Source organism: Atheta coriaria, unplaced genomic scaffold (assembly GCF_025399875.1).
Source record: "Atheta coriaria isolate IRGN ID8LTWV9N9 unplaced genomic scaffold, Caltech_Dcor_3.1 hic_scaffold_7_pilon, whole genome shotgun sequence".
NCBI classification, from domain to species: domain Eukaryota; kingdom Metazoa; phylum Arthropoda; class Insecta; order Coleoptera; family Staphylinidae; genus Dalotia; species Dalotia coriaria.
The window spans coordinates 657525-671221 of NW_027045449.1; the positions used below are offsets into that span (position 1 = coordinate 657525).

The 13697-nt window shown below is 37.2% G+C and overlaps 5 protein-coding genes and 1 long non-coding RNA gene across 11 annotated transcripts; 2 read left to right on the top strand and 4 right to left on the bottom strand.

Moving 5' to 3' along the window:
- Positions 1-3901: 3901 nt before the first annotated feature.
- Positions 3902-4878, bottom strand: LOC135795684 (uncharacterized). The gene has a single exon (XM_065307444.1). It carries the CDS (start codon positions 4628-4630, stop codon positions 3992-3994), a length of 639 nt encoding a protein of 212 aa, XP_065163516.1. The 5' UTR covers positions 4631-4878; the 3' UTR covers positions 3902-3991.
- Positions 4879-4955: 77 nt separating this feature from the next.
- On the top strand, positions 4956-5852 carry Mnat9 (microtubule-associated Nat9). The gene is made up of 3 exons (XM_065308924.1): positions 4956-5100; positions 5162-5271; positions 5338-5852. The coding sequence occupies exons 1-3, from the start codon at positions 5024-5026 to the stop codon at positions 5742-5744; spliced, it is 594 nt and encodes a 197-aa protein (XP_065164996.1). The 5' UTR covers positions 4956-5023; the 3' UTR covers positions 5745-5852.
- JhI-21 (Juvenile hormone Inducible-21) lies at positions 5742-9001 on the bottom strand. Its single transcript, XM_065308914.1, has 6 exons — positions 8307-9001; positions 7537-7665; positions 6988-7129; positions 6616-6739; positions 6355-6555; positions 5742-6290 (listed from the first exon to the last, which is right to left on the bottom strand). Exons 1-6 carry the CDS (start codon positions 8791-8793, stop codon positions 5889-5891), a joined length of 1485 nt encoding a protein of 494 aa, XP_065164986.1. The 5' UTR covers positions 8794-9001; the 3' UTR covers positions 5742-5888.
- On the top strand, positions 8553-11220 carry LOC135796770 (homeobox protein Mohawk). 6 transcript variants are annotated; one of them, XM_065308918.1, is made up of 7 exons: positions 8553-8692; positions 8759-8825; positions 9586-9756; positions 10098-10195; positions 10257-10416; positions 10477-10585; positions 10685-11220. In XM_065308918.1, the coding sequence occupies exons 3-7, from the start codon at positions 9601-9603 to the stop codon at positions 11095-11097; spliced, it is 936 nt and encodes a 311-aa protein (XP_065164990.1). In that variant the 5' UTR covers positions 8553-8692; positions 8759-8825; positions 9586-9600; the 3' UTR covers positions 11098-11220. The 6 variants fall into 6 exon arrangements, with proteins under 6 accessions (XP_065164990.1, XP_065164987.1, XP_065164989.1 ...); XM_065308915.1 differs by having other exon boundaries at positions 10477-11220; XM_065308917.1 differs by having other exon boundaries at positions 10101-10195; positions 10477-11220.
- Positions 11215-13534, bottom strand: LOC135796771 (WD repeat domain-containing protein 83). The gene is made up of 3 exons (XM_065308922.1): positions 13373-13534; positions 12807-13277; positions 11215-11664 (listed from the first exon to the last, which is right to left on the bottom strand). Exons 1-3 carry the CDS (start codon positions 13437-13439, stop codon positions 11279-11281), a joined length of 924 nt encoding a protein of 307 aa, XP_065164994.1. The 5' UTR covers positions 13440-13534; the 3' UTR covers positions 11215-11278.
- On the bottom strand, positions 12015-12800 carry LOC135796774 (uncharacterized). Its single transcript, XR_010549398.1, has 2 exons — positions 12511-12800; positions 12015-12395 (listed from the first exon to the last, which is right to left on the bottom strand). It is a non-coding gene; the product is annotated as an uncharacterized lncRNA (long non-coding RNA).
- Positions 13535-13697: the final 163 nt, after the last annotated feature.

Below are 13697 nucleotides of genomic sequence, written 5' to 3' on the forward strand. Positions count from 1 at the left end.
CACAACCCTACGACGGCAAGCTGTGCGCAACCCTTTTTAACAGATTTACACTCTTACCTTTCGCCTTTCACACCTTAATATAAGGAAGTATAAATGCAACACAATGAATTCCGATAACATCTTATTTTATTCATAGCTTTCATTTATAGATCGTGATTGTGATTATTTTCTACTACTAAACACATTTACTAAACGAATTTATTATTATTACTTAATATCTTCGACTTGTTTCTTCGCCAAACTTTTCCTGCGATTACTTAGTTTTTTCTTCAATCCATGCGCTTGTCGTACTTCAATAAACGCAGAAAACTTCTTAGCATCTGCAGTGATAACCATTGCTTTTGTTTTACGTGTTTTTACTGCAATTGGTTTAATATTAACCTTCCGGACGTATTCTCGAACAGGATCTTTTTCTAATAGACGCTTTTCTCCGCTTGGAAGTATGATTAATCTACTTTTATAATCCTGTAGTCTTTGTTTGTTTATTAACAAACTTTCAATTGATTTATTACGCCGTCTGTGATCTACTTTTATTCCGATACTGCGCGCTTCTTTTTTGTTTAACCCGATTGATCGGATTTCAGCCAAAGAAAAACCTCTTCCCAGGCGTTGTTTAGTGTTATATCTTGAAGTGGGACATCTTACAATCGGTTGTAGGTGGTGGATAGGTGTAGGTGCTAATTGACGACTTCTACGTTCACGTAATTGATGTCGGTGATTCTTTTTGAAGACTTGATTGAAGTTTTGTTGAATCCATCGCTTCCAGTCTTTATGGAAGTGATTTTTGAAATAATTTGATTATTACGAACCATTTTCTTCAACTTTTGACAATTAATGACTTCTTAGGGTGTTGTTGATAAAAAGTAAACAACGCTTGTTTTAATTTTGTTTTATTTCCATGGCAGGCTTGGATTTTAATGATCTGGAAAGTTAAAAGTTGAAAATATGGGGACAAATGAATGCAAGTCCCCTAAATGTAAGAATAGAGGGATATTGAGACAAATTTTACAATGTAATCACCACTGGAGATCTCAGACCGGTGGTCAATGAAGTAAAAGTAGGAAATAAGAATTGTGGAAATTGTATAAAAGTTGATAGAGATCTCAGCGACTTTAAAGTAGTTTAAAGTGATATAGATTTGCTTTTAATTGTTGGAATTCTCATGGATTCTTTACAATTTCACCCTCTGGGTTATTTTAAGGGTGCATGCAGAGAAATAAAGTTATAAAATGTTTAATACTTAACGGAACAAATCGACAAATTGATTTTTTTATTATCCATAAACACCAGCATTAGTTTCTTTCATAGTTGCAATATGCAAATTGAAATCAAGTTTCTTTTTAGTAAATTTTGCATTTTAGGGTTGCTTTTATTAAAAAAAAGTTTATGATGACATTAACGCATCAACAAACTAGTAAACTAGTGCATGAATAATATTTGAGTGACAAACCGAGCACAGGTAGAGTTTAATCTGCATTCGAATGCCGACAGTCGTAAATAAAGCACACAAAGAGTACGCACAAAGAAGTTGGTGTGGTGTGTCTCTTCACACAATAGACGAAGTTGAAGATGTGTGGCGTGTGGTTTGGCAGCGCTCCCTTTCAGGTTCGTTTAGTTGCATAGCTACCGGTTGATTGTAATTTGCATTTTTATTATCGCACGTGTTTACGTTCGTAATGTTTACTCTTCGAGTTCAAAGCAATGAAATAAATTTAAATTTAACTTGAGATCAAATTTTTTGTTGGATAATTGCGCGTAATAAAACGCAATTAGTAGTTAAATTAATATTTACGATATTATAGTGCATTGTAATATATAGGCAACCAGTTATACATAATATCTATTGCATTTTAGTTACAACTAGCTGTTGCCCGCGACTTCGTTTCGGCAGTGTTTAATAAAAATGTACCTAATTCGTTTATACTCTCTTGTTCTAGACATACTCGTAGTAAGAGTCAATTCTATCAATAAGATTAGCAATTTTAATTTAAAGAAATTATACATATAAAGTTTTGTCAATAATGCACTTCAGCGCGCCATCTCGAATTCAACTATTTAACTATAACTATGATTGAATCTCAATGTCAAATTTTATTCTATAGAAAAGAGCTGTTTTGAGGATTTTCCCGGCAATTATTCGAATTTTTCTCACCTTTTATACCTTCCCTAGACCTCCACGAATAATTCAAGACCAAGATAAGATAAATCCGTTCAGCCGTTCTCGAGTTTTAGCGAGACTAACGAACAGCAATACATTTATATATATAGGTATATAATATAGATTTGTAACATAACCGAAACGAAAGTTTTGTGAAAATAGAACTGGTGCGGTAGACGACTACAAATATTTATTGATTGAGGTGCACAATTAAGAGCGATGCGATACAAATTAAATGCGGGTTAGGGTGGTGATTGCCGTTTGACGTTTCTCTCCGCACACAATGCCCGATTTCGCCCCGCGCTATCAGCAGCAAGCGCGCGCGCCTCATTATCTTTGTCTAATTTCTCTTTACCGTTCCGCACGCAACGGCACAGCACATCAAAGTGCTCGCATTGCAGCGGCCATCAACCAATAACCAATAATGGTGGTTTTGGTTGCGCTGCGCGCTTATCCCTTATCGTTTTCGAAACCCACAGCGGCGTGTGAACGGGGTGGTCCTTATCGGGTGCATCTCTTCAGTGCGTCGCGGGACGCCACTTGGGTTACGCAATTTTTGACCCCCTAATGAGCTTCAACACAAAAAAAGAATCAAAATTTCAAGTTTAAGAAATAACTGTTTTTCTTTTCATACAATTACGTCTAAATTTTATCTAAATTGTATTTTCTTCAATACCTTGTTGAAAACGTTGAAGAGTTGAAGTGATCAGCGCGTTCTCACGGCATTAAATGTCTTTTTATTTTGCGCCATTGTGTTTCCCCTGGCGAATTGCCTATTATGCGTGTTTAAGTGCTGTTGTCTTTAAAACTGCTGAAGGGTAACACACGTAACACTTTCGACATTTACTGCGCGACATAACGCAAACAATGTAAATAGATTTTACTTCTTCGCCGGGGCTGAGCGCGCGCAGCGATTAATGACATCAATTAGTACCGCTGATTTGCCAGTAGAGGGCGGGGTAGCCGGGTAACTATTCTTTTTGGCAGCGCACAAGAAGCACGTTAATGACCGTCATCAATTGAGGTTACGATAAGGCAACCGGAATTACGAAGAAAAACGCGCGTTTTTTTTTTTCTTCTCAAACGCGTAGACATAGAGAATGAAAGTGTTTGAGATAAGCGAAATAAACCCCCAATCATTTTGGAATCATTAAAATTAAAAACCCGCACTTTACACTTTTACACCCTGATAATCACAGATTACAATCAGATTTTAAACTTTCACACCCCATAATTACCCGCGTGTATTAAAATCCCTACTAATATTATAAATGCGAAAGTCCTGATGTTTGTTACACTTTCACGCAAAAACTACTTAACCGATCACCATGAAATTTTGTACACATATTCTTAGTGGTCCCCGAATGGTTATAGGCTACTTTTTATTTAATAAAGAAAATTATTTTTTAAATAAAATAAAGAAATTGTTTAGCCAATAATACCTCTGCATCTGGCTATTTGACTACTTTAACGCCATCTAGCATTCCAGCAATGAAGCTCAAACCTAAGTACTATAGTACCATCACACTGTATTATCACACTGTATTACCGGCAGCTACGTCAACATCAAATCCAATTGACTACACTATGGAGACTGTACACTATACTTCCATAGACTATACTTTCAGCCATTTTAAACTTCCCGCCATTCTACTTCATTGTTACTTCTTCTGTGACTACAGACGCGTACGGAAGCAACTTCATTATTTTAGATATTCGCGAGATATTAAAGCTAGTCATCTATAAAGTTAACATTTGTAATTTATTCTTTGATTCGTTTTCGAAAACAGTAACAAAAATATTTATTCTCATAGATTTAAATTAATTTCTTGGTTAATCTTGCTCCAAAGGACCAAAATCATATAATTCCATGAAGGAATTAATATCCATATCGAAAACGGATGCTTCCAGTTCATTCAAGTGATTTGTGTTGCGTTCACGTTGAATTTGTATAACGAGATCTTCTGTCAAAAATTGATCAGTGTCATCGACGTCATCACTGCGCATGTCACTGATATCTTCGGGTTGTATACAAACTTTTATGTTTTTATCGACTGTGGTGAATGGATAGCTGCGTTTGAGATTGATTGCACTTTCGGATGTTTGCATCGCCTGGACATACTGTATAGCTGCAGCTCTGCCGGGTGGCACGTTGTATAAACATGTGTATTCGAAATTTGAATTCAGCGAATGGCTGCTTTGATGCATCAATTCTTCGGATGATACTGCGTTTAATGTCTCGCTGGGTTTGATTGTGATCATCGAATGCGATTTGTGGATTTTATTCGGGAAGGGCGCATACAGTCTGTCCATGGCTTCATCGTCCACGTATTGATCTTCGAAATTTTCCGGGGTTTCGAGTTTTAAGTTGTAGATACCGTTTTTTACGCTCACGTCGGAATCGCGTCGGGGTTTCTTGTAGGGATGGAGCGTGACATCCGAATCGGACTTGGTCAAGTCAATAACGGACATGATTTATTTTCGACGCACGTTCCGCACACGTTTTCAAACAGAATTTGTAAACAACGGCGAAGAAACCAAAACAAACCTGGAAATCGACGCGTTTTGACCTTTTGATAAGAATTTATGCGGTTTTGTATGATGGGGATTTGAATTTGATTTGAATTTGATATGAATTGTTATCTATTTCTGAATTTTGACTTTCGTGTGTAGTTTTACTATGCGCGCTAACGTCAGAAATGGAGAATAGTGAATTGCAGCGTCCTCTAGCGGCAGCCGCTGAAAGTAATCTATAACATTACTGTTACTACTATAGAAACCGGTGTTTTTAACGTTGCCTATAATAAAACTCATGATTACATTTTAAATTTCAATGTATTTTCGAGGTTATTTTAGTTGTAAACGATGATTATCAACAAAAATACAAAATTAATAGGAAACAAAGTCATTTTGGTACCGTACCAAAAACAACATGTACCAAAGTATGTTTAAACAATCTATAAAATAAAAATTCATATATAAAATGGCTGCTATTAACTTTAGATATCATCAATGGATGCAGTCTGAAGAACTCCAAAGCCTTACTGGTTCTATACCACTCACCCTAGAACAAGAATATGATATGCAACAGTCATGGCAAATTGATGAAGACAGTATATATTTCCCTTAATACATATCATGATATTGATTGATCATATATATCATTTGTATACTTTCAGAGCTAACATTTATAGTTTTGCACAAGGAATCATTTGAAGCCACTGATGATGAAGTGGCTTCCATGATAGGTGATACAAATTTATTCATTTTATCATCAGATAATAAGAAAGTAGCTGAACCAGAAATAATGATAGCTGAACAATCAGCTCAAGGAAAAGGTTGTGGATATGAAGCAATGATGATAATGATGTGGTATGGTATAGAAAAACTAGAAATTAAACAATTCACAGCTAAAATAGGGCAGGAAAATGAAGCAAGTATAAAAATGTTTAAGAAATTAGGTTTTGTACAAACTAAAGTCACTGAAGTCTTCAAAGAAGTAACAATGGAGTTGAATATTGATGAAAATATTGCATCAAACTTAAAGGAAAAACTAAAAGGTTTAGAAATAAAACAATATGAATAAATTTTGATAATAATGTGGTGTTTTAACAATACTTATAAAATATATCAAGCAAATGAGTATTAAATAATGATTCTCATAGTAATAAAATTAAGAAAGATTCAATTTAAACTGGTCCCTTGTTATATCCATAGAGATATGATTGTCTTAATCTGATTGTAACTTTTGTTCGATTTCGGGACATGTAAGATCCAGCGCCTTTTGCAAAAATATCGTAATCTTCATGCCGCAGGAATTCTTATCGTGAGAGTTCTTCTTTGTAACAAAAAGGTAATACACCGGAATGCCAGAAAGAGTAATAGCTAAGCCAATAACAGCGTTCCATGGCTCTGATGCGATTGGGAAGAGCACCAGGAACATACAACAGCAGATAAACAGCACTGGAATGGCGGTGTTCACACGGATTGGCCGCGCCATTTCCGGTTCCTTGTGACGCAGCCATAACATGCCGGCGAGACTTGCCGCCACGGAAAACCAGAGAATCTGGCTGAAGTAGTTGATGAGGACGAAGACGTTACTCACGAAAAGCATCGCCAATGATACCGAACACTAAAAATAATAAAATATTAATCATTATTGTTTTATATGTAATGTAAAAGTAAAAAATACTTACTGTAAACATTAATGAGGGAATCGGCGTGTGGCGTTTTGAATGAACAAAAGAAAATAACACTGGCAGATGTCCCTCTTGGGATCCAGTGAAGAATAGTCGTGATGAAGTGAAAAGAATGCCATTCACGCCGCCGAATGTCGACAGCGCGACAAAAACGGAGACAATCCATGCGAAAGAACCGAATGTTTTTAATCCGAAGCTCTGAAATGTAAATATTTAACAAATATGCGTTTAGTTGATGTTTTTCTATTTATAACTTACCACTGCAACAGCTTCGGAGCTTAGAATTTCTGTTTTGGATAAAATCACAAAGTAAGCAACGTTGGCGAGCACATAAACGCCCGTTACCATTGGCAACGCGATCCATATCGCTCGCGGAAGATTCCTGCAAATGAAAAGAGAGACAATCTAAATCAATCTAATCAGGAACTAGACGCAGGATGAAATTCGATCGTGGTAAGTGGTTACATTCGTGAGAAATCACGCGCTAGCCTCGGCATGTTTAATGCAACAAGGAGCCTCATACATTTTAATATCCTGAATTCTATCATTCAAAAGCTTCAGAGAGCGAAAAACAAACAAAGAAACGTGATTAAAACCAAAACGCCACATTTTATCAATAAAATAACTCACTTGTAAGGATCCTGTAGTTCTTCTGTCACGAAATTAAGAAAATTCCATCCGCCAAATGCAAATAATCCGGAATAAAACGCCTTGGAGATTTGCACCGGGCTATAATCGCCATCAAATGCATTTTCAAAATGTTCCACTTTGCCTGCAAATCATTAAACACAGAAATTTAATTATGGAAGCAACAAGTGGGCAATCATCATCCATTCAAGGCAATAATCCGATCATGCATAATTAGTTTACTAGTTTACAACACGGAGTAATGAAATTTAAAATGCAAACATGAAGATTGTCAGGCTTCATAACACAATGTGACATTGCATGCACGAATGAGTATATGAGCAGAGGGAGCGTAGGAGAAGAATCATGTTACAATGTCTTCGACTTCGTGGACTTCTCGGTGCCATTGCACTTTATAATCACGTTCTACGGCTTCTTCTATTACAAAATTCTAGTACAAGACATGCAATAATTGAAAGTATGCCATTTTACAAGAGAATTTAGTTGAAAAAATCAACTTTAACACATTGTATATTTTTGATTAATTCTTACCTTCAAATACAAGATAGTAAAGCCCAACGAGAATAATAGTCACCAATGCCAATAGCTTGGCCACAGTGAAGACGCTTTGAATCCGCATCGCCCATCGCACACTCAGGCAGTTAACCGCCGTCAGCAGGCCTGCGAAAACAAAATGAAAACGACAGAGTTAGCTGCATGGTCATCTGGTTGGAAAATTAGATTTTAATTGCGGCCCATTGTGATGTGATACTCCTAGTAAAGAACCTATATGATTAATCGCATACATTCATGAATAATGACAATTTCTTTTGAATGAGTATGCAAGATGGCGCATGTTTAGCTTTTATCACGCATCGTTAAGCCATGCTGAACTATTGTTTCCTCTCTCAAAGCGCACAAAGGGTCAACTTTATGCACAACTGTACTCTGCACTACGGATGAGCGCTGTGTGACCAGCGCAACGAAACGAAAATGATTAAAGTCACGGTCAATTTTGATTTTTTACTTTATGTCGCATTGTTTGCACACAGATAAAGCAAAAAATGCACGCGTGGGTATGAAAGAGATGCAACAGGTCGGTCCCCCTTTGATGAATCATCGGCAGATAACAGAAACATAGTATTTTAAAAGTTTATGTTAATGTTAACTCAATGTAAACAAATATTGGCCCAGCACATGTGCAATATTCTCATATTCACATGTGTATGATGTAATCATTTCATGAAAAACGCGTCACTTAAACAAAAAAGTCATTAAGGCCATGAAAAAACTAAAAATAAAATTTTTAACTTTTTACTTACACAGACAAACAGCAGCCAAAAGTCGCACTGAATTCTCCGGTGGGTCACATTCAGGAAAGAATGGTTTCGCTGCGTATTTAGCAAAGGTAAGCGCGACAATGGTTTGCGTTGTGGGACGAATAATCAGAATGGCCACCCAGAGGCGTAGGAAACCACAAAGCGGTCCAAACGCAGCGTAGATGTACGCATAATCACCACCTGAACGAGTGATGGAGGTACCCAGCTCGGCATAGCACAACGCGCCAAGCATGGAGAAGAAACCAGACAAACACCAGACCACAATAGAAAGCCCAACGGAATTCGTCTCTAGAAGAACTCCAGTAGGCGATACAAAAATTCCACTGCCAATAATGGTCCCAATGATCAACGCCACGCCATTGAGGAGGGTAATCTTCCGTTTGATTTTCACCGGTTGATCAATCAAACTACCATTGTCTTCATTATCTTCACAGGTTGGTTTTTCTTGTTCCGGAAGTTCGTCCGCCATTGTTTCTCAATGTTTGACTAAGTTAAAAACAGGTAAAGTTAATGTGCCATTTTTTCACGTTGAATGAAACACGCTCGCACGTCCGTTCACGATGATGCCGGTCACAAGTTTACTACGAAACTAAACTGCGCACGCGAGAAGCAGGCAAGCGCTTGGGAAACGAGCAGAAAATGCGGAGAGGGATTCGAGGGAATCGCGCACACCTTGCAGCGGTACAACCACAACGGTTTTTGGCGCGCGCAAAGTTATTTTCGAGGCGCGACGAGCCCTCTCCGCGCGCGCCGAAAGCTCGCATTACACTTTATTATGACGCAACTCATTCATTCAATATCAATTACAATCAAATGCAGCGCGAATGTTATCGTTTTCTGCGTTATCACCGGTGATAAATTGTTTATTTTAATGCATCGCATTGCATTTATGTTTATTACGTGGTATTTCATGATAAAATCGCGGTAAACATGTGTGGATTCAAAATGGCGGCACAAAACATGCGGGAAATTCGTTTTTTTTTCTTGGCGTGCGTTTTTTAAGGTCAGCGACTTAAATATTATGTAATCACTACAACATTTCACTTTCTTTTTATGTTTTTAGATGGTTGACATAGGAAATTTGATGTTTTACCCTAAAATTTTGAGGTTTTTTTGACGGGGCTGAAAGAGATATTGTTGTTTGACGCCGGTTTTAATTACTGATACAAATTAGAACCATTGTAATGGTGTGCGTGGCCCGGCACACAGGCACACACGTGCGCACGCGGGAGATGTTTCTCAAAATAAAACTGTGTTGCAGTAGTCGCCGGCGGCGATGTCCCCAGATCCACAGATCCACCGATCTAAACGCGCATCTGTTGTCTCAGTTCTACCTTTGACACTGTTTGCTGTTTGCCTGAAATTCTCCGAGTCGTGTTGTGTGTGTGAAAGCGTGCCCAGCAAGCACCAAATTTTCCATGTTCGTGGACAGGTAACACAAAATCAGTAAGGTAACTTTTGTCCCTTTTTTCTTTTTTTCATCGTGTCACGTAGTCCAAGTCTAATCTTAATCTGCAAGTGAAAAAAGTTTTAATGTCGCATCATGTTTTCGGCTTCTGGTGCGCATATTATTGGAATTCTGATAAAAATGTCCCCGGTTTGGGTGACCATTGATTTTTTGTGGGTAATTTGATAGTGCGTTCTTGTTTTGATGGCGTGGTTGGTGCAGCAGAGCGGAAACAAGTCGGAATACACGACTCCGACGACCGGCCATTATACATCGCCCATCTTGTTTTCTATTTTCTATTTTTGTAACCGCATTTCCTATTTTAGCAGGAATTAAAAAGCCCTCGCGGTATGGAGCAGCGCGTGTTCGAAGGTGGCAACAAGGAAAGGACCCGTCGACCTGTGCGGAATAAACGCTACAGCAGGTTGGATAAAAAACATAACATGTTTGTTTCTTTTTAAATAGTATAAACAATTAAATCATAGGAAAGCATTTGGTGTTGATCGGCGGCCTCCAAAACGCCTCTTCACACCGGAAATTAAACGCTTTTTAAAAGACTGGCTGGTTCGACGGAGAGATAATCCTTATCCGAATCGTGATGAGAAGAAAACCCTTGCAGTACAAACAGGGTTAACTTACATTCAAGTATAATATTTAAATATTTATGCAACCAAATGTACAAATTAATTTTTTATATGTTTAAAGGTATGCAATTGGTTTGCAAACTGGCGTAGAAAACTAAAAAACGCTGGAAAAGAACCGCAAAGAAAAACCTGGGGACATTTAATAAAAACCTACAACAGTCAGGTGCAAGGTAACGTAGAACACTTTTCAATTTGCTCAGAAGATTCAATCTGGCAAGAATTAGAAGCTGGCAAATCAGATTCTGATTACAACGATGATCTTGGCTCAGCAATGCGGTCTTCCAACGCAACATCGGCAACAACTGAACGTTGTGCTGTACAACCACAATGTTTCTTTATAAGTTCTACAACAGAAGGTGCAGAATGCGTTGAGGACAATCCATTCGCACAACACAACAAATATAAAAGTCACATCATGGAGAAATATCTGCGTGACTGTCAAAATCCAGCGAATTACGAATACAGCGAGATCACAAAACCGTCCATGATCTCCCGATGGCTGGAAAGCGCCGCCAACTTTAAACCAAGCGAAAAAAACTATCTGTATTTCCACGAGGTTGACGAAAAGGTTGAGGAAAAGAAAAGTAAGTGTAAGAATCAAGCGCCACACGGCAGAGAAGAATTAGACGCTGCTGAGGCTCTGACAACTCTCGCATTCGCGCACAATTTGTTAAAATCATAATATTTATGACATTTTTTATGGATAGGCATTTTTAGGGCATTTTTTAGACTTGTTTGTTGATGAATTCTAGGAAACTGAATCAGTGTATTAATTGATGATTGAGTTTTTGTTTTCATGTTGTGTTTGACTTCGACTTAATTTATTGTTATTTATAAACATAAACAAATTGTTATTTACAAGCTCATTCACTGGGAGCGCTGGGTACTTTGACAATATCATTACTAGATCCCCATAGTTTAATACTGTTGGAAGACGCAGTCAGGACGACATCTTTATTGGGATGGACGTGGAGTGAATGCAGAGCTCGACCGAAGGTGTGTTCGTAGCGGTTGGCAACCTTGCCGGAAACCAAGTCCCAAATCCAGAGCTCACCGGTTTTCGAACCGGAAATGACATGGTTGTCACTGTGCATAACCGCACTTTCAATACTTAAGTCGTCGGTTTTGTGACCGTTGTATTCACCGAGCATTTCACCGGAGGATTTGTCCATTAATCGGACGGTGTTATCTGCACATCCTACCAGGATACATTGTCCGTCGTTTGTTAAGCAAACAGATAATATCGGAGCTAAAAACAAAGAATATTTGAGCCGCTTATTTTGAAAGTGGCCTAACTCCATTTATCTTCAAATCGAGATATTGAAAGTTTTGCGTTTCAATGAATTTAAAAATATACGTATAAGATACAAAGGAGTCATACTGCTTAAGCGTATCTTAGGATGTTAAATTTACTGTTCCTGTTAAAGTAGTGGCAATTATTAAGTAAATAACGTGCGTTTCCTTATCAAGATTGGAGTTGGGCCACTTTCAAAATTAACAGCCAGATTCATTATAAAATTTGAAGATGCCCAAGTCCATTCAACATAATTTAAGATGTTTCAAATTGAAGAAAAAAAACGTCTTCGTTTCACAGGCAGCTTCGTGAAGTAATACATTTTGTTTGTTAAAATCTGCCAAACCCCAAAACTTCTCAAAAATATTCTTTCTTTCTTCTTCATTATAATTTTTTGTGCACGCATTCCGACAACCACAATCTTTGGTTCGAAATTTTTTCATGAACAATACTTCCGGTTTAACTGCAATATCTTTTTCCTGAATTCCGTTTTATCTTTCGCACTTTTGGATATATGGTGCATCAATCTTTTCTCCATTGTTATTTGAATCTTCATCCTCTGACGAGGAATATTATTTTATAACTCTTTTTCTTATTCGCTTTTTTTAAATTATTAATTACTATTTCTTTTTCACTATCTGAACTAAGTGGTCTTCTTCGGTTCTTCCTCATGCTTGCAATAATTTCTATAATTTAATATTAAATTTTAAGTTTTATATTAATTAAACGTACAGGTTAATTAACTAACGCAATTGTCCCAAAAATGAGGTGGACTTGTAAATACTAATTAATTGAAATTACCTTCATCGCTGCTTTCCGACATTATCAATAGTAAATACCTTGATGTAACTATAAATGGAGTTAGGCCACTTTCAAACCACACGGGTCAGTTATTCAATTAATTCGGAAAACCTATGTGTAAAAAATGTACCGCATTTTCTCTGAATATAAGCAATCTGAATTGCGTCACTGATAAATAACATGAAGTTGTACATGTAACCATGGTAACCGGCAAAAAATTGAAAAACGGAGTTAGGTCACTTTCAAAATAAGCGGCTCATTTAAAGAAAATGTTAAAAATTTCAGTGAAAACTTACCTCCAATGAAGTCAGCTTCAAGTTTCATGTTTCTCATGTCATATCTCCTGATAGAACAATCTGTGGATCCAGTAATAATCTCAAATTCTGTCACATGAACAGTGTTAACACAATCTTTGGCATCTGATAGAACCTGAATGGGATCTTGTCTTCTCGACTTCAGATCCCAAACCATGACAGCATTATCCAAGCCACCAGAAACTGCCACACTGGAGTCTTCATTATATTTAACGCATTTTACAGTCGCTGCGTGACCCCGTAAACGCCTCAGAGGTACTCCAGTGGAGACATCCCAAGTAATAACTGATTTATCACTCGAACAGGAAATGATTTGACTGCTGTCACAGGATCCAGCTGCATCCAGAACCTCATTGCCATGACCACCATAGACTTTCAGCGCTAAACTGCGGTAAGGATTCCAGAGCTTTACTTTTTTGTCGGAGCCGCAGGTTAAACAATATGAGCCGTCAACTAACAATTAAAAACAAATGCGCATGAGATTATAAACATAACCAATAAGAATATGAACTTAAAACGTTGATTTTAAATTAAATATTGTGATTTACCATTGAAGCGGACTGCCCGGACGGCTCCTTGTTTGCAATCTATTTCATTAAGGCACTGCAATTCCATTTTTAAGGAGATTTTCTGTGGAAAATTGTGAAATTTTCCGACATTGAACTAAATGTAAACAAAGTAAAGAAGGTGCGTCATAATTTTAGTAAATAATTAATATTTTCAGTGCGCAGAATGAAATATTTACGATCAGTACATTAATCAATAAGAAATTAAATTCTACAATTAATTATATAGAGTTTATGTAGAATGCATCAATATTTAAAAAATTATAGATAAATTGCAACAGTTGTGTAAATGCTTAAAATCAATTCA

Excerpts from the sequence above, each read along its gene's own strand:
- Mnat9 (XM_065308924.1), top strand. The coding sequence starts at position 5,024 with ATGATTATCAACAAAAATACAAAATTAATAGGAAACAAAGTCATTTTG. Across the intron at positions 5,101-5,161 it reads CAAAAACAACATGTACCAAA|ATATCATCAATGGATGCAGT; the intron begins GTATGTTTAAAC and ends TATTAACTTTAG. Across the intron at positions 5,272-5,337 it reads ATGGCAAATTGATGAAGACA|AGCTAACATTTATAGTTTTG; the intron begins GTATATATTTCC and ends GTATACTTTCAG.
- LOC135795684 (XM_065307444.1), bottom strand. The coding sequence starts at position 4,630 with ATGTCCGTTATTGACTTGACCAAGTCCGATTCGGATGTCACGCTCCAT.
- JhI-21 (XM_065308914.1), bottom strand. The coding sequence starts at position 8,793 with ATGGCGGACGAACTTCCGGAACAAGAAAAACCAACCTGTGAAGATAAT. Across the intron at positions 7,130-7,536 it reads TTACTATCTTGTATTTGAAG|GCAAAGTGGAACATTTTGAA; the intron begins GTAAGAATTAAT and ends AATGATTTGCAG. Across the intron at positions 6,740-6,987 it reads GAACTACAGGATCCTTACAA|GAATCTTCCGCGAGCGATAT; the intron begins GTGAGTTATTTT and ends TTTCATTTGCAG.
- LOC135796770 (XM_065308915.1), top strand. The coding sequence starts at position 9,601 with ATGTCCCCAGATCCACAGATCCACCGATCTAAACGCGCATCTGTTGTC. Across the intron at positions 10,196-10,256 it reads CGGAATAAACGCTACAGCAG|GAAAGCATTTGGTGTTGATC; the intron begins GTTGGATAAAAA and ends ATTAAATCATAG. Across the intron at positions 10,417-10,476 it reads CAGGGTTAACTTACATTCAA|GTATGCAATTGGTTTGCAAA; the intron begins GTATAATATTTA and ends ATATGTTTAAAG.
- LOC135796771 (XM_065308922.1), bottom strand. The coding sequence starts at position 13,439 with ATGGAATTGCAGTGCCTTAATGAAATAGATTGCAAACAAGGAGCCGTC. Across the intron at positions 13,278-13,372 it reads CCGGGCAGTCCGCTTCAATG|TTGACGGCTCATATTGTTTA; the intron begins GTAAATCACAAT and ends TTTAATTGTTAG. Across the intron at positions 11,665-12,806 it reads TGAAGCTGACTTCATTGGAG|CTCCGATATTATCTGTTTGC; the intron begins GTAAGTTTTCAC and ends CTTTGTTTTTAG.